This window comes from Schistosoma haematobium, chromosome ZW (genome assembly GCF_000699445.3).
Source record: "Schistosoma haematobium chromosome ZW, whole genome shotgun sequence".
Lineage (NCBI taxonomy): Eukaryota > Metazoa > Platyhelminthes > Trematoda > Strigeidida > Schistosomatidae > Schistosoma > Schistosoma haematobium.
The window spans coordinates 37,448,692-37,476,483 of NC_067195.1; the positions used below are offsets into that span (position 1 = coordinate 37,448,692).

At 36.7% G+C, this 27,792-nt stretch overlaps 1 protein-coding gene across 1 annotated transcript in view; it reads left to right on the top strand.

The window, feature by feature from the left end:
- The first annotated feature begins 205 nt into the window (after positions 1 to 205).
- CNOT6L (CCR4-NOT transcription complex subunit 6-like) overlaps positions 206 to 27,792 on the top strand; it is a 29,699-nt gene continuing 2,112 nt past the window's right edge. Inside the window, exons 1-10 of the mRNA XM_051211274.1 lie at positions 206 to 247; positions 400 to 519; positions 8,668 to 8,800; positions 10,693 to 10,956; positions 13,208 to 13,318; positions 19,701 to 19,763; positions 21,567 to 21,724; positions 22,110 to 22,264; positions 23,846 to 23,991; positions 25,638 to 26,112. Coding sequence (XP_051071314.1) covers positions 8,668 to 8,800; positions 10,693 to 10,956; positions 13,208 to 13,318; positions 19,701 to 19,763; positions 21,567 to 21,724; positions 22,110 to 22,264; positions 23,846 to 23,991; positions 25,638 to 26,112 — 1,505 coding nt within the window. The 5' untranslated portion in view covers positions 206 to 247; positions 400 to 519. The remainder of the gene's footprint in view (positions 248 to 399; positions 520 to 8,667; positions 8,801 to 10,692; positions 10,957 to 13,207; positions 13,319 to 19,700; positions 19,764 to 21,566; positions 21,725 to 22,109; positions 22,265 to 23,845; positions 23,992 to 25,637; positions 26,113 to 27,792) is intronic.

Below are 27,792 nucleotides of genomic sequence, written 5' to 3' on the forward strand. Positions count from 1 at the left end.
TTTTAGATATTCATTTGTCGCTACAATGCAATCTGATTCTTTGTGTAATATTTAAACATTTAAAAGACGTCTAGAAATACACGAAATGAGTTTACCACAAAAATACCATCTATCGATCGAAATAAAAACTTGGAATCATATATTGACACGTTGAAGTTATCTGGCTTCTGCAAACCTAACACAGTGATATTGGATATTGGAAATGGTGAAAACGTAAGGCGGAAGTTTTGCTTGTGATGTTATCCAGGTAAGGTTTTGGTAGGATTACTGGCAAAGTCGACAGTACAGCCTTAGACATAAAAATAGCTGCTCAATAAGTCATTACTACTCGTCTATTAAACAATGCTTGTCCTTGGGATGGTTTTTTATAGTAGTTTTCTCCTTCCTTTATTGTCCTAGGTTTTTGATAGTGTAGTTAGGACCCAGTGCCACCACTACATCCTGCATGCAGTGCGACAACTGCAAAAGTTGGTTCCATGAAGCGTGCACATATCTCACAGCAACTGTTTACAACAGACAGTAAGTCGGATCATGGGTGGATATGTGTCGTGTGCAACGCGGATGCTGAAGATTTGCTGAGTAACATGATTGTCCTATTGCTAGGTCTGTGGAATAAGTTGTTAGTAAATTTGAAAAAAAGACAGTCACAAAACGGGTGGACAAACAAGGACACGCAATGAGAACAAGAAGAGGGATGTCGACAGCGCTATTATCGATGGAATATGTAATAAGACTAGTGATGACCTGCTGCAACTCAGTACCATCATAACGTCGACGGTTATAAACTCCCTCAGCGGACTTGGGTGTCCCACCACAGGTTCCGTGGTTTCCAAAAACTCTGTTGGTGATTGGACCTACGTTAACAGAGTTAAAAAGGACCAGGTGTCGTCGTTTAAGCTGAACATCCTAAGTATTGTACGGAAATCAACTGGTTACTTGTACGCTCAGTCTACTTCCAAGAATGTCTATCCGGTCATCAAAGAGCCTAGGAATCGGACCAGGAGCCAGCAATACCTGGGATGTCTTTGTTTCGCAACGACAGAAAAAAACAGGAATTGGGGGTGGAGTAGCCTTATACATACGATCATGCCTGGAGGTACGTCAAGTCCACAACCAAGAGTTTATCAATCTTGATGAATCCATGTGGTGCTCAGTAAGATTGTCTACCACCTCGAGGTGTCTAGTTGGCGTCATCTACAGGAAGCTCACTGCTGACATCGAGTACGACAATCGTATGCTGGAAGGATTATCCCGCTCTGCTCCTCTCGGATTCACCCATGTCTTGATTCTAGGGGACTTCAATCTCCCTAGAGTCAATTTCGCGGGACATACGTATATTTTAGATCAAACTCAACTGAAGCTCTGTTCTTCAACCTCATTGACGATCTGGGATTATTCGAAAATGTGAAGTCGGCAACTCATTGTAGAAACAGTCAGACGCCGTCGCGCTGAGACTGGGCATTTACAAACGAAGAATTACTGGTTGACTACCTCTCAATCCTGGCTCCCCTGGGGGAAAGCGATCACGCTGTCATAGCCTTCGGTTCTATCAGCAAAACTGAGCTAAGACATCACACCAACAACAGGCAATGGAATTTCGAACGGTAGAATGTGCCAACTTTACAGGGACATCTACAACAGGTGGATTGGGATGTTCACCCTCAACATGATGTCGATGCTCATTGGGATTTCTTACTGCACACGCTTTTATGTGTTACAAAGCAGTCTGTACCTGAAGCGGTCCCAAAAAGCCATAAGCAACCTATGGCCATCAAGAACCGCACTTTTCGTTTGCTAAGCCGCCAAAGTCACTGTTAAGCAGCATACGAACGAACTGGCAATACAAAAATATGAGGAACATATGCACAAAGGCAGTAAGAGAAGACAGGCTTCAGTAACAGATAAAGCTTATCGATAAATTTATCTCCAATCCGAAAAGCTTATTCCGTTATGCAGCCTCTCTTCGACAGTCCGAAACCGGAGTTTCCCAACTGCTAGGTCCTAATGGCCTGATTAATAACGACGGCGACGCCGCTAACCTTTCGGCTAGACTATACTCTCGGACATTTCAATCGGCCCACATCAACTATATTGATGAAAGCTTCACAGGACTTTCCAAAGTAAACCTGAGCTCTGACTTGTTGTGTCCAGAAACTACAGCACGTAAAAAAGACACTTCTCCTGGCCCGGATGTAGTTCATCCTGCTATACTGAGGGAGGCAGCTTCACTCCTGGCAGCACCGCTTAGCGTGATGTTCTCACACTCGCTAAGCCGAGGCAAACTACCGGAAATTTGGAGGCTGGCTCACATCACACCAATTTTCAAAGGAGGTCGACGCAGCGAACCTTCAAGCTACCGACCGGTGGCTCTTCTCTCTATACCTCCAAAAATTGTGGAGTCGGTGATGTGCGACGATATACACGACTATTTATTATCCTTAAACTTATCTTCACTTCAACAGTATGGTTTCAGGAAGTTTCATTCTTGTATGACCAACATGCTGACTGCGGTGGACAGATGGACAACCATCCTTGATCGCAAGCTTAAGGTTGATGTCATTTACCTTGACTTCTCAAAAGCTTTTAAAATGTCCAGCCACACATGTCTTATTATTAGGCTCAAACGATTGGGTATCAAATCACCTCTAATTGATTGGCTCACTTCATATCTAAAAAATTGACATTTTAAGGTCAGGGTTAACTTCACTTTCTCTCAGGCTATGGAATGTCCTAGTGGGGTCCCTCAGGGCTCGGTACTAGGACCTCTTCTCTTTTTGATTTATATAAAAGATCTTCCACAACAGGTATCGTCAGACTTATTACTTTTTGCCGACGACGTGAAACTTTGGAGAGAGATACGCAACCAAGACGATATACAGGCACTTCAGGAGGATCTGATTCGACTTCAAAGTTGGGCGTATGACAACGGACTTATCTTTAACACTTCAAAATGTAAAGTAGTCCATCTGAGACATTTTTCAGACTGCAACTACAACTTAAGAAACTCCTCTCTAGAAGTATCTCAAGTTGAAAAAGATTTAGGAGTGCTGGTACCCTACGGTTTGAAGTCATACTCTGTGACAAAAATACCTTTCGAGAAAATCTTGCACTGGTAACATTGAAGCGCATTCTTGGCCAGTTTGACAGGAAAACTTTCCACATAATCTTCAACAGTTTTATTCGTCCCCATTCAGAGTACGGAAACATTGTATTTCCTCCCTCACTCCAAAAGGATAAGGACACTCTGGAGCGTATCCAACGGCGAGCCACGAAATCAGTTCTGGGACTCAAAATCAAGCCTTATGAAGGGCGTCTCCAATCACTTGACCTTTACCCATTAGAGTATAGGTGTCTTAGATGTGACCTAATGGCCTACAGTATCATTAACACTCCTGGACATCCCCCCAAACACCTACTTAAGCTCAGTCCCAATACAAATCTAAGGGGTAACACCCAGAAATTGGAGATACAACATAGCAGAATGGACTGTAGACACAACGTCTACTCCTTAAGAGTTATCAAATGCTGGGGTTCGCTGCTGACTGAACTAGTGCAAGCGACTTCCCAGGAGTCATTTAAGAGGAAACTTGACCTATTCTTAAGGACTAAGGATAATATCTTACTATGATTTACCGATTTCTTTTTTTCTAATCTATTATAGTTAATATACCTAGGTCCTTGCCTTGGAGTATTGGTGATCCACTGCTACTAGGCACGTAAACCCGTTAAGTGGAAGCTTCTTCTATTCCGTCCACAACCATTTGAACCATTCTCTAGCTTAAACTGCAAGGCAAGCTACGTAACTTTGGGAGTAGTCCCCACCAAAACTATACTATTTGAACTGGTAATATTTGTCAGTGATTCGTCTATAGAGATCACTTTCTGGCACAAAGTCATCTTAGATATTATCTGATATTAGATATACATAGCCTGAAGTAAAGTTTCTTGATTGTTGTGAAATAACGAGTCTACTGTAATTAAAAATGAAAATCTCACATATACAAACAAACTCATTCAGAAGTTCAAACCTAGCTCGTCTGTTTCATGTTAAATAGTCTAGTATTAATATTCACGAGTGTACAATATTTTCCCCACCAAACGTGGAAAATTCAGGCAAACTCCATAAACCTTTAGATATTGATGATAGATGAATGACTACCAAATTGGTTTTGCCACCATGAAAACTGTCGAAATATTTAACTGTTTTTCTTTTACTCCTTTACATGTGTTGGGATTGATAAAAACCACGCAATATGTATTATGACCCTTAAGACTTGTGATGTTTCCTGAGGATTCTCAAGGGCGCGTTATCACAATTCTTGACTGCAAAGTAGTATGAAAAGTAGCAGGGAATGCTCATACTGGATAACATACTCATCTGATTATTACTATTTTGGGTCCTTAAATATTCTAGCATTTGTTTTTCTTAATAAACCATCCAGCCGACTTGGTTTTGTTATTACGGTGTACATTAATTATTACAAACTGGATGTTCGACCGAAATCAGTCAGTCAGCTGCAATGTATGACCAGGCACATATATGCATTGGTCCAAGTTGCCATACCGCATTACCAAAAGATGAACACCGGATTAATAGAAGTATTTAATTCAGTGGTGGTAATATATGAAAGAAAGGTTGCATGTAAGGATATAGTATAGGAACAAAGATTTAGTACGTAGAAAGAAAGATATAAACCTATTTTAATCTCTTAGTTTAAAGGAAGATAGAGTGTACAGACCGACGCCATTGTGATCGATCCTGAGCCATGTCACCAAGAGTCTCCAACAATTGGTTACGTTAGTCACGTGGACCCCAACAAAGTAGTCTGCGTCTACCAACATGGCTCAGACCAGAAGTTAGTGACTTCAAGCACTGATGTCACTTTTTGGTTTGACCGCCCCTAACTTTCTTCCAACCATCTTCAACACCAGTTAGCACTGCATGTTGTGGTAATCAGTGTTTAGGCATACGTGATACGTGACCCAACCATCTCAGTCGATGAAGATTCACAAGCTGATCAACTGATTTACCATCATTCCCTAATACCCTGCGTCTAACCTCACTATTACTTACCCGGTGATCCCAGCAGACGCCAGCAATATTTCTAAGGCATCTGTGGTCAAATACTAGTAGCTTACGAGTGTCTTCTACTCTTAATGGCCATGTTTCGCTGCCGTAAAATAGAACGGAACGAACTGCTGTGCAATATACTCGTCCTTTTATTGATAGACGGATATCTCGCCTTCGCCATAGGTGACGTAAGTTGGCAAAAGCCAAACGAGCTTTTCGAATCCGTGCTGAGATTTCGTCAGGCACCAACTCATTAGTGCTGATCAGACTTCCAAGATAAGTGAAGTTGTCGACGTGTTCGACTCTAAAATCCCACTCTATTGATGTATATTACGTCCCCTAAACGCGCATACGAAATCCATGTACAGTTATTGATTTAACCTCACCTAGTCGGTAGAAAGAACCGGGGTCATTTACTGTCCGTGTATCCCGTTAGATAGCCTTTTGTGTACTGTCCACCAGCTTACTTACCCGAGAATTCAGTCGACGAGAATGTTATTTCCATCAGTAGGTCTATGATGAAGTTAAACAGAAATGGAGAAAGTGGACAGCCTTGACGGACACCACTTGAGGTTGCAAAAGTAGGTGACAGTTCGCCATAAGCTTTGATTCGACTAGTAGTGTTTGAGTAAAGAGCCTTTACAAGGTTTATGTACTTCTGTGGTACGCCTTTCAATGACAGACACTGCCACAGAATCTCGCGGTCTACCGAGTCAAATGCTGCTTTTAAGTCAAGAAAGACCACCATTGTCGGATGCCGATAAGTATACCTGTGTTCTAGAACCTGACGAATGGCGACCAGGTCTGAAGCCAGCTTGGTTTTCTCGTGTTTGCAGTTCACGAGTCTTAGTTAGGCGTCTGATAATTATCGAGGCTAGTATTTTAGATACTATATTTGTTAAACTAATTCCTCTGTGGTTGTCACAGGATGATTTTGACCCTTTCTTATATATTGGGACGATAAGTGATTGTGACCAGTTAGATGGAATAACGTCTAACTCCCAGATCCTAGCTAAAATATTAGTCAACCTAATCGCTAAAATTGGACCACCATTCTTAAAGACCTCTGGAGCCAGTCCATCTGGACCAGCTGCCCTTTCTCGTTTCAGATTAACTATAGCCTTTTGGACTTCAGCAAGAGTTGGGGGACCTACTTCAATGTTCCATTCACGCTGTCTGGGAATGGAGGGTAGTTGTAGAGTAGCTGAAGGCCAGTTGAAGTGTTCTCTGAAATGTTCCACCCATCGTCCTAAACGTCTGGACTGAGAGCAGATAAGAGTGTCGTCTTTTTCCGAAATAATCTCACTTACACTTGACTTATTAGTTCCAGTTTCTTTTATTAGTCTGTAAAGCTGTCTTGTGTTCCCTATAGTCGCCGCCTTTTCCATCTCTTTTGCTTTCATTGCCCACCACTGCTCACGGTCGTTTCTTAGACTTTTTCTTAACCTAGATCTGATTTGTTTTCGCTCTTCATAGTGTTCAGAGCCTAATGGGATTAGTTTACGATAATCCATTGGTTCTTTGCAACCCTGTGGTTTAAATCAATGATAGATGTCACTGCTGCTTCCACAGCTGATTGTATGCCTTTCCAAGCAACATCTGGGTCAGCCTCGTTTCCAGTACTACCTAACTGTGACCTCAGTCGTTCGTGGAACCTACTTTTGGTTTTCTCGTTACTCAGTTCAGTTCTAATGAGTCTTCTTGTGTGGCTTTTCCGCGTCGAGTGAGGCGCAAGCAAGTGCGTGCTCGTATTAGAGCATGATCAGAGTCTAAACATTTACTCCAGAACGAGCGGTAGTCTTCTATCGAGCCTCTCCTGCGATAACTGATGGCTATATGGTGTATTTGAGTCCATCGTTTGTTTGATGCAGGGGGTCGCCATGTTAAACTATGTCTCTCCTTATGCTTTAAATTAGTGCTTGCTAAAAATAAACGATTGTCTGAGCACAGTTGCAACAGACGATCACCATTATCTATTCATTGAGCCAAAATACCCATCTAAATTTCCTTCTGTTTGGTTTAACCTACCTATATACCTGGGCATTAAATTCACCTGCTACGAGTACTATGTCTGAGCGTTTAGCTTTATGAAGAAGTTCAGAAAGCTTTCTGTAAAAGCCATCTTTCACTTCATCCAGGCTGCAGTCAGTGGGAGCGTAGGCAGAAACGACGAAAACGCAACGACGTGTGTCCCTATTCTTCCAAATTCCTACGCAGCCGTTTGGCCGAACAGCACATAGGCAACTGTTAACGGGAATCCACTCTAATAGTGCTTGTTCCGCCCTCGTACTTAGTGCTATGCCTACGACCGTCAGTCCACGAGAACTAATCATCGGGTCGCCAGTTACACTGAGGGTGTATCTCGTCGGCTCTCCGTTTTGCCGAGGTGAGGTCAAGTGAATGGCCACACTAGGATCCTGTATACGTGTTTCAGAGACGTAGCATACATCAATGGTACGAGGTCCTAGGGTCTTAGTCAAGGAGGCCTAGTGGCCGACTTGACATAAGGTGCGTACGTTAAAGGCTCCAATGTGTAGTTTGGAGAGAGGTTTCAGTAGACCTGGAACAGTTTTGCGCACTAGGATCGTTGGCCGTGCTCACACTCCAAAAGAGGGAGTTTGGGGTCGAAAGTCGGTGTATGAGTAATAATAGAAATTGAAGAGGGAGATTGATTATGAATACAGTGGTCTTTAAGTGTTGTTAGAGGTTTGAGGGCGGTTATCACTTCCCGGTTGCCCACACTGTGGAAGGGTTCTTCTGGAGGTACCTGAAAAGGAAATTGGATTAGAGGTGGTCTTAGTGACCTGAGAGCATGACTGCAGTACCCAAGGGACGACCGCTTGAGGTCAGTCACATACGACTTTTTCATGTGTAGTTTTTTTGTTAGTTCCGTGCTTGTAAAGACCTTACCGCCGGAGACGGTTATTCGTGAGATAAAGCGAGGTGTGCATTTTTGGGGTCGACTTTTCAAACCCCATCCTTCCTTGTGAGAAGGCAGCATCGCTGTCATGCTGGTTGTCTGAAGGAAACACCTTATTGTCGTCACATCTTTGTAGAGTAAGCAGTACGATTTCGCCTTCGGACTTTAGGTTTGTTGCTTTTAGTCTTACCGCTCATCAACCGACCTGTCAGCACTTAGGACCTTGAGGAACGGTTGTTACAGCCAGTATAGCCCGGCTACCACGTCAAGGTAGCAACAACGGTCGACCGAAATACAGGGGGTTTATGTAATCCTAAGGAAAACCTAGGCCTGAATAGATAAAATGATTTTTAATTTGTTTGAACATGTTGGAATGTAAATCAGGTTGTGTTTTAAATCTACCCCAGAAAAATACTGCACATTCTAAGCCTTCTGACAAAGTCCTTAATCTCCAACTACTCAACATACAAAAACCAAAGCCTACGTATTGTTTCATTATTTCTGTAAGCTATATGACATAGCTCAAACAAGTGACTTGTTTCGTTACGTCGTATTTTTTCATTGCCAATTTTTGTCTCAGAAAGCTATATTCAGTATGCAATCAAGATACTGCAGGTCCATTCTTCTGGTGATTTGAAATGGATGTTTATTGCATATTTCTGGAAATTATTTTCAGATGATACAACAACATGAACTTGGTTCAAAGCGGCACAACTGTTTAAACGAATTAACCATGCAAAGCAGACTTATGACAGATGATGAAAATAAGAATGGTAAAAAAAGTGATTGGTTCCGACTAAATTTGACAGGTGATTCGTTAATGCTCTTTTAATGAACTTTTACATCAGGTCGAACAATATATGAGTTTTTAAACTAATGTTCATAACTCAGTCACTATTATTAAGTAACGCATTATCAAAGCGTTGTCACTTTACTCAGTAGTGGTAATCGATAAACTTAGATCATCGCTGTAGATTCAAATTTTATCCTTCATATAAGTGGACAGAGATTCACAACAATATTAATTTACCAGTTTTCCCGTACGTACTCAAGTTGCATATCCGTTAGTCAATCACAATCTAGAGACCAGTACAAATGTTAATCTTAAGTCGTCATATTACATCAACACAGCGAGATGAAATGAACAACATAAACACCAATGGATTAAAAATGATAGTAGTATAGGTAATAGGTGGGAAGTCTCAACTAGTTGGTGGCTAGCCTTCTGTTGAAGTCTTTAACTTTTCGGTACTTCAAAAGACTATTAGATATAAAGTGATCCATTTCTAATCTCATTAAGCACATATACGATGAAAGGTTAGGACATTTTATTTATTTGACAGTGGTTCACATTTGTTGATACAAGCAGTGATACTAATCTATCAGTTGAGTGATTTAAGTGGCAACAAGGGTATGTATCGACATTTTCCATATTTAGGAACAAAAACAATTTCGGTTTCATGCAGTAAAGTCCGGCGAACTTGTAATACATTGCCTTATGCATTAGCTTCATATCTATGTATCATTTTACGTATATAGCTGTATAATATGCAGTATTCATCAGTATGCACTTCAGCTATTAACAACTATGTATTTGTAATGTTGGCGATTAATGTTTAGCAAGACTCATGTTTGTCCAGCCTGTTTATGTTTCTCTCTGAGGACATTTGGTTTTTCCGTCACACCAGTATATTCGGTCAATACTTTTCGAGATTGCTTATTTTAATTCAGATTCATACTATCTACCTTTTTGACAATTTGGTGACAGCAAACTACTAGAAAGATTTCCGGATCTCTGTAATAATGATATGACTGAGAAACTGCAATAACTTTGCTTCAGGATCTTGAAATAAACTTGATGCACCTTCTGTCCATAGGTTGGTCCCGTGGTTACGAATTTTGCTGGAGGTCCTAATTTATCGATTCAAGGAAATTTAGAATTGTGTTTCTGCAGTTAAGAACAATCTTCAAGAAATTGCATTCAGTCGAATGTTGACTACTGTAGAATAAGCGAATAATCTCAAAAGGTTAGGTTTTTATTACTTGATATTCTAAATTACTTACGAAGGTCGGAACGCACTTGTAGAATTCTGATGCTTACACTCAATGTAACTCACCAAATAATAGTTTACGTACTGGGATTTAAGCCAGAGTTTGTTTTTATCACATAACGATATATTTTCCAGCCATATAGATCAAAGTATATAGTAGGATGTCAAAAGCCGATCGCTTTAACCACTAAACCACTTCTCCCTACTACTCATAATGTAATATGTGAAGTTCGACATGAAACTAATTTATTCCTGGGCTTGTCTAAGTAGGTGACTTTATTTACTAATATTGTGTCTTGCAACTGAACTAAATGTTAAATTCATTTACATTTTATAGCATTCACTTGTTCTTTTTTAAACCTCCGTATTTCCCCACATTCCTGGTACTTAGAACGCTTTCGTAGTTTAATTTTCCAATATCCGAAAACAGTCATGCCTTAGTGACACAAACGTCACCAAAAGGGTATTTCATGGTTGTTATATCTGAAATAATTAGTAGTTTCTGTCAGTGTTTCTTCTATTCTGTGTCAGTAACTTATGAACCGAACGGATAACCATAAGTTAGATCAAGGCCTCTGAGGTGAGTGTGGGCCAACAGTTGATGCTTTTAAATACTTCATTATATTGTTTTGTCACATTGTTTATTACAGGCCCTGTAAAGAACTTTTCTGGGACGTTATGTCAGCTAACATATATCACGACCTTGGTTATCAAAAACAATAACTTAGAGCGATTGCCTGCAGAGCTTGGGAACCTAGTAAACCTTGTGAATTTGGACGCTAGCTGTAACAGACTTCATTCTCTTCCGTCGACTATCGGTGACCTTACAGAGTTGCGTGCACTTATTTTAAATGATAACAAAATAGTCGATTTACCGTCCGAAATAGGCAGACTGCTTAATTTACGCCATTTCAGTAAGTACCAAAATATGCGGTGATTTAAAGAGAGCTGTTTTGTTCTGATGTTCCTACTTTGACATCAGTTCAGAAAATAAATAGATCAGTGTATAACGAGATAATTGTTCTAGTTTTTTTGTTTTTATTTAAGACTATCACTTACCACTAAGCGGGTTTCAAACTTTAATCAGTAGTATTTTGGTTAGTGCTGCTTAAATTTCAGCTCCCACCGACTATTTGTTGGTCTCTTTCATGGCCAGTCTTGAAGTCTAGTCAGGAGGAGTAATGCATAGTTTATCCCAAAGTGTTTATCAGGTATAAAACTGAAATAGAGCAGTTTTCATGGTTTCCTGATCGATTTATTGTAATCTCAGATTTGGGTATGTCCAACAGTTATTCATAACATCAGTAACTTGGTTATTAAAGGGAGATTTCTGTACACCGTATATAATTTCTGTAACTTGTCACCATAGATGTGCAAATTAAGAATGTTGAGGCGACATAGAGAACCCCATTGGATACTCGATGCTTATTTCAAGCAAGCTGGTTTATTCCCAAGTACTTCCGATGGCTGCATTTAGTTTTTGTATGATCAAACTATCACGTTAATGATCTTGAACACAAAATTTGTTTTGTTATCCCAATCACCCTCACAAATAAAATTTTCTGGGGCCTTAGCCAATTATAACTTGGAAGGGATTATGTAAATATTCATGTACATAAAAGTCTAGTATAGTAAGGAAATCAGACTAATGAAAGTGTCAAATAATTATTCTTATTGGTCTGCTAAACTCAGCTTGGTAGAGCATCGAAAAGATGATCAGTCATAATCACTGCAGAGCTTTGGGAAAATGTGCATCGGCTTTAGTAAGGCGAAATGGAATTAGAAAAGTTGGAATAATATGGGTATCACTGATAGAGGACAAGACTGAGTATTGAGAATGTTGTTAAGAAAGGGATGAAAAGATGGTCTATATGAAGGAATATGGAAACTCAAAATTCCAAAGATAAAAGAGTGAATAGATCTGGGTCACTGCTATCAGTCTTAAGCCATACCAACCAGTGTCTTTAACCAATGAGCGAGGATATCACGCAGATCCTAACTAGTTAGTCTTCACCTATCAACACGGCTCAGCTCAACAGTCATTTTTTTATGGACTAATATCAACTCTTGGTTTGGGCCCCTTAGCTTTCTTCCAACTTACTTCTATCGTATATAAGATCAGACGTTGAGGTAGGTATTGCTCGATCGGTTGGTAGCTGACGTCTTACCACAGTGCAGTATATCCAAATCGATAGCAAATTGAATGTCGGAGGTTGATTTAAACCAGATACAAACTGTAATGTAACCTTGAATTATTGTTTATATGTAATTTTTACTCATTGGGTTTATACGTAGATTTATAAAAGTGAAAAGCATATTACGGGTGGAGACATATCGAAATAATACTAATACTCATCCACTTCCTGACTTCAACGTTTAATATCGGCGTAGATCAATTTTGGAACACTTTTACAATTAAATGTAAGGGTCATACTAGGTATTTTTAAATGTTGCTCAAGACGTTTCTTAAGGAAAGCCTATATTTACGTTTAACAGTGTTATGTTCTCCACTTAGTGAGTTGTAAAATCTCACAGAATACAGTGTCCTAATTTTTTGTAGCTAAACAGTTCTACCTTCATATCTAAGATTGCTGAAAGAAGATGGACACTGAACAAAAGTGAACTTCCGGAACAATACAAAAGATGTTCATCTACCTATTGTGTTCTTATTCTACGCTGGGTATCGGGCAATTGAGCGCGTGAAAACGACATACTGGATTTTAATACCGATATCGGTCGTGATCTCACCGCCACTGAGTTATTTGTCAAGAAAAAATATTGACCCCATCTAGGAAATCTAGGCGGATGAATCAGTACTTATATCAAAGAACACAACTGTTTCTATCATTACGACTCGATCACACGGGTCTTAATCCAACACAAGCATTTGTTTTATTGTCTTTCATTACGAAGATAAAGTTGGTGCTTCACTTGTTAAGTGACTTTTGTTTGGGTACTACATCATGTTTCAAGGACTATGATTCTATTAACTCTCACGTGTCAATCTCAGCTTCGTTCTTTATCGTCCGTAAATGTCACTTTTCTTTAAAACTTTTCATCGTTGTCCTTTTTTCATACTGCTACGTGTTTACCTATCACTATTATTTTCTTTTGTTATCTTAAACGTGTATTGGTTATCTTTCGTGCATATTATTTTTCATCTAGATTTAAATGATAATCCATTGAGTGCTGAAGTTAGTTCAATGTATGGTGATGGTTCTGACTCGAATATCCGACGCATGATTCGATATTATATGGATTATTTTTATCTTTACAGTTAGTTAACCAATTTTGTAACTAAATTCATTCTCATACTGCCAAACAATATCTCATTATTATTTTTCTATTGCTATACTTTTAATAATTTAAGCATAATTGCGGTTAGTATCTGTAAGTACCATACTGTTTAAGAATGCGTGTTTGCAGCAATGTTTGACAATAACAGAATGTAACTTACCTATTGTTTAAGTTAGATTGGGTTTCTGAATGGTTATTCTTTTTTATCCCAATGTCTGATTCTTATATCTCCCTCCTTTAATTTGACGTGAATCTGACTATTGCTTTGTATACTAAGTTACTCTTAAAAGTCATTTCGAGAGATTTCTCCTGTTTATTGACTAACAACAGTTATATTAATTTATATACAAACTGAAAGAAATGAGATTAAGTTCATGACTAATCATTCCTGATTTCAATACACACTGGGCCGCCAACATTTCTCACCTTCAATTGATTAGGGTTTCTTCAAAAAGACGATTTCAATGAAAGCCGTTTGTGTGAAAGTATTGGAAAAGTGGTATAAAGTAGAGGAAAACTATTCATACAGTTAAATAGACATCAGCTCATCACAAGTGTTCTTAATCCCCAAGGTCCCCATGAAGTTCAGCGAGATCGTATGACTAGAATAATATACTGATTGGAACTGATCAATGCTGCCTAAAGTGATTACAGAGAAAAATAAGTTTATCTTTTCTCATAAAGACGGTAATAAGTACGTACTCAAAAACTGTTTCATATGTTTGGTGTTTAAACAAGCTGTCTGACTGTTGCGGGATAGTGTAGTCTAAAGATATCGAGGAGCTCAAAACTGATTTTAGCCACCAATAGTTGTGTATTTGACAACCTTTTACTCGTCTCTGTGGCTTGATATTGAACTTTGGGTTTTCGTTCCAATCTTTGTTAAGGCATAACAATTCTTCACAAGAGTTAGGAGCACTTGCATTTTCTACCTTGTATATTCTATACCCTTCGTATAACTATTCAAACCAAATGGATATTTCCTATACGTTGTTTGCTTGTATAAGTGTATTAAAGGCTTCTCTTTGTGATTATACTCCTGCAAATATGTAGGCTATTGGTTTTTATTATTTTTGCCTAGCTTAAGATTCATTTACTCCACATTATCTTTATTTGACACCATTCATGTTATCACATTCCAGACCTCTACGAAAGAACAATCAAACACATCGTGCGAATAACCTATTTTTTTAAAATAATTAATCTTGTATAGATTGTAATGCACAAAATCAATTTCCGCATTCCATATATATAACTGTGTTCATTAAATAGTCTATCCGTGATCCTTAAAAGTACGATTATCCGACAAATAGTGTCAACTTACTAATCAGTTTAGCATTATATGCATCACATGATTGAAACAGCTGAAATGAGGTTATTTTTTTATTATCGTGCTCCTGGTAAATTACCATCAACAGATGGGAAAACTATATTATAGTAGCCCCTGTCAAGATTCTTATTTTACGCTTTGTTACGAATAACCTCTTCTATATGATATGTAACTTTTGATTAGTAGACACTTTTTCCTTATTTAAACGTGGAAAAACAAAATATTAATTATAGGTTACAAGAGTGTTGTATCTTGAATCATTCTGCTACTGTTTATAACATCCTAACTTTTAGTGTGTATTCAAAAAATATCAGTTAGTGATAGGAACTTTTCAGATTAGTCGTTTTCCCCAATGAAGCAGCAACCCGAAGAATAATTAAATGAAGTGGTTGAATTTATGCTGTTGTGTTACGTTAATAGGTTTGTGTAAAACATCATAATCTTTACTAGTGTCGTATCGTAAACTATTCCTAGGTTTTCCAAAAAATTTCTTGTGTATTTGTTTTTTATTTGAAGGTCACTAAGCTCGACTCTCCTTTCGTCCATCCCCTATAACCTTATCGTGAGAACGTTAGTTTAAGTGATTTGAATTGCTGTCTGTTTCATTTTATCTTTTTGGTTGGATAACATGATTTGTTCTAGATATTTTCAACTAGACTGCTTGTTTATTCAAAGGTAGGACGGACAGATGCTTAATGATAGAAAAACAAACATAAGTCAGCAGCTTCACTTATCGTTCCATGAACTTTATTTTCATATAAAATATCGACTAATGCTTCAGTTTTCAGTTATTTATGGATCGCATTACGTGACCGTTATTCTTTTAATAACGTAAATCTTCCTGTTTAAAATTGTAAGCTTGTGGATGATAGCTATTATAGTCCACATTGTGGATACAACCTACAGATGATTTACCGTTCTTGTTACTTTTATCTAATTTTCATAAAACATGGCAGAGGTATTCATAGTTTACTGCAACAATGTCATTTGGGATGAAAAGTGCTTTCTTGTAACAGCGGTAGTGATATCCTGTTTTATCACATTAAAATTATACAATCTCATCACGTAAATTACATGTTCAATTAATCGAAACTTTATCTGAATGCATTTGAATTTCGCTTTCCTGTAACATTTTTCTAAATCTATACTTAAAGAAAGAAAATTATTTTGATGAATAAAGGATTGTTTCTGAACAGGACATATTGCATTTGAGATTTTTTACAACGCTCTGACCATATGTGACGAAAATTTTTCATATTCTTTTGAGAGAGAATTACTCTCTTTGATGATTTTAAGTTTACTAAGTGATCGTGCTTCAAACCAAATTCAATGCATGCTCTCTGGATGCACTTTTCAAGTCATAAATCATGAAACTAGTGTCTACACGGTATACTATATCAAGTATTGCCATACTACATGCTTAACTGTCGTTTATACCGAATCGCAATTATTTTTCACCTGTTAGGTAACTATTGGTTAGTTCTTAGTTTACCAAGAAGTGTTCGAGGGACTGATTTATTACATCTATATCTGCCTATAATCAACTTATCAATTTTCTATTGAAATGACCCATTTCTGAATAAACTTCTATTGTTGATAATTCGGAATCAATGCTGTGGAACTGCTACCACTGGAATTTTCGATTTAATTTTTCATCAACCAAAAGGAAATGTTTTATTTAAGAATTCAGGGAAGCGAAATTACTACTCATCATAGCAGTTTTTCTCATCTATTGAAAACGTTCTTAGTTTCCTACAACCATATGTCTAACACAAAGTAGTGGCCTTTGGCAATTAAAACTCATCGAAAACTTAAACTCTTTAAAGGGATATTGCTGTATACATCTGTTATGAAGAGGCATTAGCTTTGGTCCCTAGTCGTAAAATCACTTATGCCATATGTGCCTTGTATAAGTTGATCAAATTTCACACTGAATGTGGAAAAGTGTGCATCAAGCATATGCACTAAAATATCTCAAACGACTTCCAATATTTTTAAATAATAAAACGCAAGATATGACCGCACCTCACAAAAGTGAGAAGTTATTGAGTTCTTCAGCATTTAAAGAATTAACAAAACATCGATCCTACGCACTCGTATCAGCTTATACGCCTATATGTCCACTGGCATTAAAAAACAGTTGTTCGATTTCATCGAGACTCCGAAGTTCACAGTCTTTGATCGACATTAAGACTGGGATCTCGAAGCACTCATTAATGTTTGTATTCAAATAGTTCAACTGTTTTTCTGGCATCCAATAACATCCCCTCATTGTGTTTAAGTGGTACTAGACAGAACATAAACAATTATATCAACACCATACCTTTAGGGCCTTCTTCACATCTCAATACTGTGACTTCTGATCACTTATTTCATTTTCGTCCATATCAGCAAAGCTATTTTCATTATCCTGGTGTCAAACATTTTGTACTTGTCCCATCACATTTCAATTTTCACAGTCCGGATAAAACTTTCAGTGCATCTTCTTGTGTATGCTATTGTCATAGAGCTATGCGGTGTAGAGAAATGATCCTTCTGAAAAAGGTTTCAAAGTTGTCTAACTGTTCAAAATATTTTAATGCAATTGCATATCCTAACCCAGCTTGGACATCAGATAATTTTGGAGTCACTGTTGACGTAAGAGATCAGAATGTACCTCTACTTGTTGAACGTTTGCCGCCGGTCGCTAACGAAATGAGTGTTAGTTGTGAACTCTGAGAAGTTAATTCATCTAAATCATTATAACTCACAAATTACCACAAGTCTCAATAAAACTTGTAAAGTGAAATACAAAAACCTAGATTTGTGCTCATGGAGCAACTTCAGAAACTACAATAATCCATACTACATTCTCTGCGGAAATCCATGTACGTCATATATTTCTTGGTTACCATACCCTGGTTATTCCCAAAATTACCAGTCTGTTTCCTAGAGCTTTCACGTATTGCGGTCAAGACATCGTCTGTGATCTATCCGGCTGGTTAATCTTTCAGTAGGGAGGGTGTGCATGTGTTTTGTAAGTACTTCTCTAGTTTTTACTCACTATTAAGATATTCAGAACAGTATACGAAGTCCGGATTATGTAGTACTGTAGTGAACAAGAACACCAGTGGGGACAATCGAATGTATTTCACATAATTACAGGACTTGTTAATAAAATCTAACAATCAAATAGTAAAGACGTAATTTGCAAAATGTCCATCAATTGTCTCTTAATGACTCAGACTTCATTGTTCTTGCATTTTCATACAAATTGCATTCTGTTCCCATTCGTTACTGTTCGATCCTCTTGTCTCTGCTACCAGACATTCTGTCCACGAGTAACGTCATATACTACTTATGTCGAATTAAGTAGCACACCACAATACGTGTAGAACGGGTGGTTCAGAACTTTTACTGACGAAAATATCTGTATGGTTTGTGATCCAACAGTTAGGATTTTTAGTGCATTCTCTCGTATCTGTGATGAAAAAAAAGATTTGCAATATTAGATTAAACCATTTACAGTTCAACTCATGCATTAATACATCATTATCTTCTACACATCAGTGGGTATGTATTTCTGAACCCATACGACTTCCCGGAAATCGTGATGTATATAATGCTTTACGCACTTACCTTGTTCCTTGTGACCAGTTGAGAAATTATAAGTGGTATCGGCGCATTGTTTGAACTTATTTCCTCCTATATTTTGACAAACGTTGTTCCGCTATCTAAAACTGCAAAGTTTACTTCTTAAATACAATAAATGGACAAGTAATTATATTTTCAGCAGACACAAGTGCTATGTGATTGGTCTTCAGTTTTTACTGCTCAGGGTTGGTTTGTAATTTATTTTGCCTTATATGTATGACCTAAAGCATCACATATATCATACCTCAAGATTAAATAAAGTTTAACAGACTGATGACCGTTGGCGGAGTAGTACACATGCGACTATTGAAATCTATCTCATAAGGTATTTATTATCCTTTCAGCTAATTCCGAGACCTCATTTACCAATATTTTTTTACTTTCGACACTGTTTCTTGAAAACCGTCTCAAATCATTTCTTTAATATTGAACTGTTTTGTTAATTATGTAAATAGTTGCTACAAGGCCAAATATTTGTCATTATTGATGAAGGATTAGCTGAAAGTCATCAGAATAAATGTTCGTAAAATTCGTCATCAAATATAGTCTACAAACTAGCAGAAAATATGTCCACTCAGCGTTTTGTACTTAAATTTCTAGCTTAGTAAATAGTGTTTAGGTTCCGTTTGTACGGGTGAGTTTAAGGTTTTAAAAACAATAAGTTTTATCAAATGGTATGCTTCTTTTCAGGGCTGAGGGTAACAATTTACATTTTTTTAATATAAGGATTTTTTTTCAGGAATAGGTATACATCAGTGCTACTTGTATACATTAGAAATATGACTAAACTTAGATTTTTATATACTTGTCCTATTGTGCTCTTGTAATACTTCACTGGTACGTCGCCTAGTCACTTTTGTCTGTAAGCAATGGGGTCATGTAATTTAAGAAACTCCTTGTGCTAGTAGCTGTTATGCATAACCAATTTCATTACAGTGGTCCTAAAATTGCCTTCAACATGTGAAAGATACATAGCTAGTTTATCTCAAGGTCATGGATGAAAATGCAGCTCATTGTAATGATAATAAGAGCACTAGTAACCATCTTGTGTTGAGGAATAGATAAAAGTAGCTCACTTTTAAAAGATAAGCTAGATTTGATTCAGAAGCATGTTGACTTAAATTGTGAACACATTTGTCTTTTCTAAACTCCAAGTTTTGAGGATGTGAAAATAAACCTTATTCTGCACTATACCAACAGAAGTTCGATGGTAGTTAGCTAAAAATTTATGCGTAGTTTACACCTCATATACTTTCATTGTGTCTATCAATTTGTTTCTATTATATACGCTCGTTTAATCAGATAAATAGAACTTCATTGGGTTTCATAATACGCTCGTTTTTGAAATTATAAATCAAACATTCTAAACTATAAAAAAATTGTCTTTATATATCTTAGATGTTCATAGCTCACCACCTCCAAGACAATGGAGACGATTAGCTGAACCAAACAAAGATGGCTGTGAGTTTTTACGAATGTTATTTAAAGTATCATATTGTTTGTTTCGGAACTTGTGCTTATTTATGTTTTTCTGGTTACAATAATAATATTCTGTAAAGCCATTCAGTTCTACCTTAGTGTACATTTTTATTATCACGGTAGGGATGACATTAATTTATTTTTGTTATATTCTTCCAACATAGCTAGATTGATCTAATTCAATATTCTTGAATACAACTGCAAGTATTCCATTGCCTAGCTTAGATAAATAAATAAGTTTAGGAGTTTAGAGTTGATTAATGCAACTCATCAATCAACTACAGGTTCCTGTACTTCGCCTAAAACCGAAAGTTAAAGATATTATAGCCTTTTCCTGCCAGTAGTTTTCTTTATAACTCTTTGATCCTAGCAGTAATCTTGGTATCTGTTTAATTCAAAGGAAATACACTTATATCAACTTAGTATTATTATAAAGTCAATGGTCTTTCAAAATGATACTAAAAAACACTGGAACTTACATCAGATTGTTTAAGCAAATATCATAACATTTCTTTGGTAGCTACAATGGTCGTTCACTTGTAAAGTATTTCTAGCATTACAGCTGTCTAGTAAATTATGTAATAGCCTATCAGAACTATATAATTTATTTGTGCAACATTTCTCAATGACCTCTGTTTATTTTGTATTATGAATATTAAATACCTACATCTTATCTGTTTTCTCTATGGGAGACAGACTAAAAGATCAGCAGCGATAAGAATAGTCATAAAATGTTGACCTCTGATACTGGTTGATGAAATTGTAGATTGTCCATTACCATGGCTAAAAATTGGGTCTTTAGTGAAACTGGTTTATTTTCAAATCAGGAGGTCTAATGACAAGGAGGGACCATCCGAGTAACGTATCGACTGGCCTCCAATCACTTTAGTTACTCAACACTCAACAATAGCATAAATGTGGTGTTGACTTTTAGTCTCCAACTTTTAGTGAGGTAAAGGACGCAAAAGTTACCTTGGGGCTATAAAAAGCGGTAGATCTTGATGGGTTGGTATCTAGGGTTTATTATAGTTAATGGCCCAGTATTATCAGTAAGACTGATTAGTGTCTTGGTTACAGTTTAGGTGCTAGATGCAATTGCATCAAATTACTTGCTGTCACTATTACTCCTAGTTTGTAAAAGAAGACACAAATCGTATTGCTCCAACCACGAATAAGTTAATTTCGCCAAAATGGTGGCTTCCACAGTTATCTGAAGCTTAATTAGCGGTTCAAAACAACAAACACAAGTAATTAATCCCAGTTTCAAATCTGGCAGTTATCTATAAATAGTCTGATTTGGGGACATAGGGCTGCTTACCAATGCCATATTGTAGTCATATCTACTACCCTGAAGGTTGCACTGAACTTCTTAAAAGAAGTATATAAAACTAATGAAGACGTTTTACTGGAATATCCCTATTTATGGAAAATCAGCCTACAGAAAACTTGCTTTTGGATTAACTGGATCAAAGTTCCCTACTCTTTCCACTTTTATGTTATTCTGTCGCACATATATTGTAGGAGGTGACTGCTTGAGCTTATACCCGGAAACTTCACTTATTTAAAGTCTACGGATGACATAGTCGTGCTTGGTAAAGACGCCGCGTGCGACAGTGCAAAAGTGTTCAGGATAAGTTTCTCTTATATGCAAAGCTTTTCTTTGTGGTCGATGTGTGTCATTAAGAGTAAAATATTTGTTAATTTTTAAATGTGATAGTTATTATAGTTAATCATTATCTTAATGCAACTCAAGTGAAGTTAATTTACCTTAATTTTTTTATTTAGTTGCGTTTACACTTATGTGTTACAACCTACTTAGTCCAAATTATGCAACTCCAGTTATGTATCCATACTGTCCCTCATGGGCTTTAAACTGGGACTATCGGAGAAGAGCTATTCTTGATGAAATACGTATATATCATGCAAATATTATATGTCTACAGGTTAGTTAACTGCATTCTATCCTGCTTACTTAGATTAAGTTTATAGTGACACGTTTTTTCGGTTCCTTCAAAAAAACACTAGGGAATTGTATCTCAATGTTTGTATCCATCGTACTTCACTACATGTTTTACAGTATATAAATAGCTCGTAAATTCCATAAACATATACTCATTGTGAAGTTATTTTTAATCAGTTGAAATTTTGGCTGTTGTAGTCTGTTAAAAGATGGGGTGCGGATGCTGAGTGTTGTAATTGATCTGTCGGGTTTTAAATATATGTAAGCTCAGTGCAGAATATATATAACCCCGATATATTCAAAACACAGAAGTATAGCTTCCTATCTTGATTCATCATCATAATTTTGAATATAATATTTTTGCTTAGGAGTTGCGAACCGATCAGTTTGAAGAAGTTTTCAAGCCAGAGTTGCAGAAGCTTAATTATGATGCTGTATTTTTACCGAAAAGTCGACGACGGACAATGGAATTAAAAGAAAGCAAAAAGGTTGATGGTTGTGCAATATTTTGGCAGACAAATAAGTGAGCTTTACTGTCAGTAATGTAATTCTATATTTCGTTTTGGGTCGTAACCGGATTTTTTGAACTATTCTGTACCATATTTATTAAATTAAGAACTTATATCCTCGCCAAAAACACAAACATGAAGTCCATAACTAACTGTGTGATTTTTATTCACCTATCATGTCCAGTGACCATCTTTAACTTCATGTACCGTCCAGGTAAGGTCAAATACAGATGGCTGTAGTATGTTTCAAGTTATTATTTGGTAGCTATGTAAATTGTTTCGAATTCTTGATTTATGCAGTGATAGAACCTTACAAACTTCAATTCAGAAATATTCAGTGGAATTTTCCGGTTTATTGGTATTTTCGGCAGTTATGGATTGTAGAATTGTCGCTAATATGTTTATCTTCATTTCGTGATGACAATGTTTATCACGCTCTCAGCATGTTTATCGATAAAGTATTTTTTTGAACCTACTGATTCAGCAATGTAGAATAAATGACTACTATGATGCGATTATTCCTTAATTACCCGTCTTCACTTTGTGTTATGAAAAACTATTCCTTGGTTGAGAATTTAAATCATCTACTCATCAAAATGTTGATTGGTTGCTCGTGGTTTAAGTTTCCCACATTGTTTGCTTACTGAAGAAGTTTAATTCTGTCAATGAATCAACATTTTTGTTTGGAATTCTCTATAGATCTTTTGAATACCGTACATTTTATCACCATCATTACCAAGGTTTAATTTGATCATTTTAAATTGGGCAAATTGTTAATCATAAAAATAGTGATATATTTGTAATGTCCCAGTCTGTAGAAAATTGAATTTTTGACTTCAGTTCTACTATACCAACATAGTACAATAGAAGAACCACAAAAACTCCTTAAAGTACAGTGTTGAAGCTTTTCATAAAATAACCAATACTGCTTGATATGCTTTAGTTTGAATAAAAGGAAATTTTCCTTTTACCTCGACACACGATTGTGTCTACAGGTTAGGACATTCTAGGTGTAATGTTTTTTATATCGGAGACTTATCATGAACCGCACCAGAAAACATCTAAACTGCACAAAAAGACCTTATAATCCTGTAGAACTTGATGTTCTCAAAATTAAATCTGCAATAGAAGTACGTGTTATCTTCAGTAACCATCAGATCTTTATTATTAATAAAATTACCATTCAAAAAGGTTTTACAAGCCATATAGCAAGGCGAGCGGTTGAAGCTTTCCAGAATACTAGTAAACTCTACTGTGCTCAATAGGAAACAAGGCCTTAACTATCCATCCATCCAGGAGCATTTATCCAAACAACCATATCTACCTCTTGACATTTCACACACATACAAATTCAGCTCTATTCCATACTACATATTTTGCACCTCTTACAACTACATAAGGGCTACAGTTTTTATAATTTAGATACCCGCCTTATAATTAAATTATTTATGAACATGCTTTTAATTTTAATCCGTTACATAAATAAATTGTTTACAGACGATCTGCGATGTAGATCGTTATTAATAGAAATTAGTGTATGCGATTATTGATTAAAGTTCTTGAGTTTAACCATAAATTAAATTTATATTTTTCAGATTTGAAAAGCTGCATGAATTTCATCATGAATTTATGCTGTCATGCACAAGTATGTGTGAAAATCCCACACCAATAATGCTTAATCGTGTGATGGCGCGTGACAACGTTGCTGTGGGTGTTATTTTCGAAACCAAGAGTTCATTTGGTACGCTTGAATGTTTTCTTGTTTCCATAAGTTTAATTGATCTATTTTGTTTCTATTCTCGTTAATTGTATGCTTTTATACCCATATGTTAGTGGAACTTGAAAATTTTATTATCCTAAACACTAATTACAGCCCTCACAAAAAACAACGGTAAGATTTAAATTCTTACAATCGAGTCACTAATGCTGTTCATTTCGTAATATGAGTAACAACACAGGTCGAATACCATCCAGATAGATAAAGTTTTGGTATTATTAATTGCTACATAACTTTAGGTAGATCTTCCAAAAGTCATTTCCTTCTGTGTTATAACTTGTGACCGCCGATTAGAGAGCAGTGACTTATCGATCGGGACAATGACGCGTAAACCCGTACGAGCAGCCTAGAGTTCTGGTTAGTCCTGCTTTCAACCTAGCCCAGCCAGTTAAGTCCAGAACACCAATCTCAGCCTCTACAATATGAATCATTATATTTCAAACATACTGAGTTTATATACCAATCAAGCAGACCACAACGTACCAATAAAATAGGAAACAACATTTGTACAAGAATTAGCCAGATGTGGCTGTGAATGAGGGAGGTAGTAATTAATATACTGGGTATAACTCAAGAATGGTTAAACGTATAATAATAGTTTATGGGTCAAAATAAAGCTTATAATAGGAGGAATATGAATATGCCTAGTTTAGTTACTTAATAATTATACAATAGAAATATACGTTTAGTACTGGTCTATCAATAGATCCCAAAAGTTACCATTCTGTTAGGGTGATCCAGAAAATTGCTTGCAAATGACAAGCAAGCATCAGGAAACACTAAGAAGCGTTCCATCCAATCAGTGTTCACTTGAAGTCTTAGCCAAAAAATATCAAGGAGGCGAAGCGTCACATGCAGAGGCTCTGATTGGTTGGCTGTTACACTGCTACTATGTTTAGTAGCATTCCAGGATCTTCTAGCAACCCAAGGACATTTAAAATATAATAAAGCTTTGTATTTTCTGTATTAAAATGAACCTTGGATTAAACTACTTCTCGCATACTTTGAGTCTTCTCTCTCGTGTTCAGGTCGCTGTATAGTTCTAGCTTGGGGGTTACAGAATAGCTTAGGAGACGAATATAGCGTTCAATCCGCAAGACTTATCACATTCATTATTGTTGTCGGAACATAACACCTAATGAATTTTTCGTATTAAGAATTCTACATTTCACGGGGTTTGCTTTTATCGATCTTGAGAAAACTACCTATATTTTCAGTCGCATGACGAAGTTTTTCTTTCCTGATTTACTTCCTTTATTTAATCACTTAATTCGTTCATATGACAATTGCTCATACAGTTACGAACCTATTTTTGGTGTATGCATATCTGTCTCGTTCATTTAGGATATTGGATAGAGGTGAAATTATCAGATCGCATTGTTAGATGCTCTAGTTTGTATTCAGTCGTCTTAATTATCAGTAAAACTCTTTGTTGTCAGTACAAAAGTAATGATTTTATATCTTAATGATGATTCACTGGTTGCATTTTCTACTAATTTGTTAGTTAACTTATTCCTCGATGTGTTTCTTTGCTTTTGTAGTTTATATTCGTTTATTATGTCTCGATATCTCATCAATTATCCACTGTAACAAATTCTATTTGGTTGTAGATGGTACTGGTGGACGCCAGTTTTGTGTAACAACTGGCCATATTCATTGGGATCCCGAACATTCCGACGTAAAGGTGATCCAAACAATTTTATGGACAGCTGAACTTTGGGCGTATATTGACCGATTTCTCAAAACTTCTCGAAATGCTGCAAAACAGTTATCACCAACCTTGTCGCGCTCTGTTCCTTTGTCGTCTAAAATACCTATCCCAGGTCCATTTTCTCCAGCGGCTAATATGCCTGTTATACTATGTGGTGACTTGAATTCTCTTCCTGAATCTGGTGTAGTGGAATTTTTGACCAGCGGCAGCTTATCGCTGACACACAGTGATTTTCTCAATTATGGTCATAAGTATATGTTCAAAGATTGGAAGCTTTTAGAGAAATGGGCTACAGATGGCAACACATTAAGGCATCGCTTTGCTTTCAATCGTGCATATCGAGAATCTGAGGGCATGTGTTTGACAAACTTTACGTAAGTATCACATTTTTTACCAACTCACTGTATATTTAAAACCGTTATTTTCTGCTTCACTCATCGCTGCTTTGTCCATCTAGTGGCAATTGAAATAGAAATAAATTAGAATAATTAGGAAGATTAACGGATCAAGACTGTTTTTTACATGACTGGAATTAGTGTCACATTTAAGTGACTGCGTCGCCATCTAGCTATTGTAGCTACGTAACCAATGGTTGGAGACATGGCTCAGAATCGATCACAATGGCGTTGGTGTATACACTCTTTGTCTTCCCTTAAACTAAGAGATTCAAAGCGCTTCATATCTTTCTTTCTATGAACTAATTCCTTCTTCCTGTACTATATCCTTCTTGCAATCTTTCTTTTATATATTACCACCTCTGAATTAACTACTTTTATGAATCCGGTGTCCATCTTGTTGTGTTAATGCGGTATGGCAACTTGGACCGATGCATATATGTGTCTGGTCCTACGTTGTAGCTGACTGACTGACGTATTCATCCCGTCTTAAGGAGATTCATTACATGCAATAATCACAAATAAAGGTAGACATCTTTTCTTAATCCATACAAACCTCTTAAAGCGACTTTCAGATAGATTAAGAAAAATATTACTTAACTGTATGGGTTATTTATTCACATTTACGTTGTTTTAATCTAAAATAAGTAGACTGATGTAATCCTTCGTCCTTACATGTTTGCTAATTCATATTAACCAGTACTAACTATGTAAACCAATATTTAGAAAAACTGTCCTAATATGCTTTTGTATTAAATGGTAATGAAAATAATTTCTAATAACTGATTTTATGGAAATATCCCCTTGAACAAAATTTTACGCCATGACTAACCTGAATTTCCTTTTTTTACTGTTATATCGCTACAGCTAGTGAGGTGTTGGGTTTTCCACTTGACCTACGGTAAACGCTATTTAAAAACGATTGAGGATACTTCTAGTACGACGCAACTTCTAGAAACTTGAATAGATCAAGCGTCTGTCACGCAACAACACATTTCAACGTTAATAGATCTACATGCTGATAGGGATGAAGATGGGACCTTCAGGATAAATTTACATCCCGTCCAGAAGTCGGATTCGAAAATGAACAATTCTTTTTATAGTATTTTTTAATAACTTAGACACATAATGTAAAGCTAGTTGACTGATGGTGATGACAATCAATCAGGTTATGGCAAATGTAATTGAGGTCATTCTTCTTGAAGGATGGCTTGAGTAGCTGCCAATGTCCTGAATCTGTCACAAGTGTAACTTAAGGAAGGGAAAGGATGAAACATTTATTCGGTAAAAACCGTTCTCCAGACCCCATTATTCGGATCCAAAATAAATGTTTCGTAACGACAATAAAAGTAACCTACTACATTAAGTTTAAAAAACGCCACCTTATTATGTATAGAGATTGGAAGTGTAGTGAAGGAGAACACGGGTGAGGACAACCAAATTGTATTTAGGACAAATTACAGAATTACTTGGTAAAATAGAAAAACCATATAGTAAATCGTTAATTTGCAAAATATTATTCTATCATATCAAACCGGACTGTTGCTTTTGCAAACATCAATCCATTGTCTCGCATTTCATTGTTCATGCGATTTCTTACAAATTCGATTGTTTTCTCGCTCTTCTTTTCTTGATCTTCTCCATCTTCTGCTGCCAGAC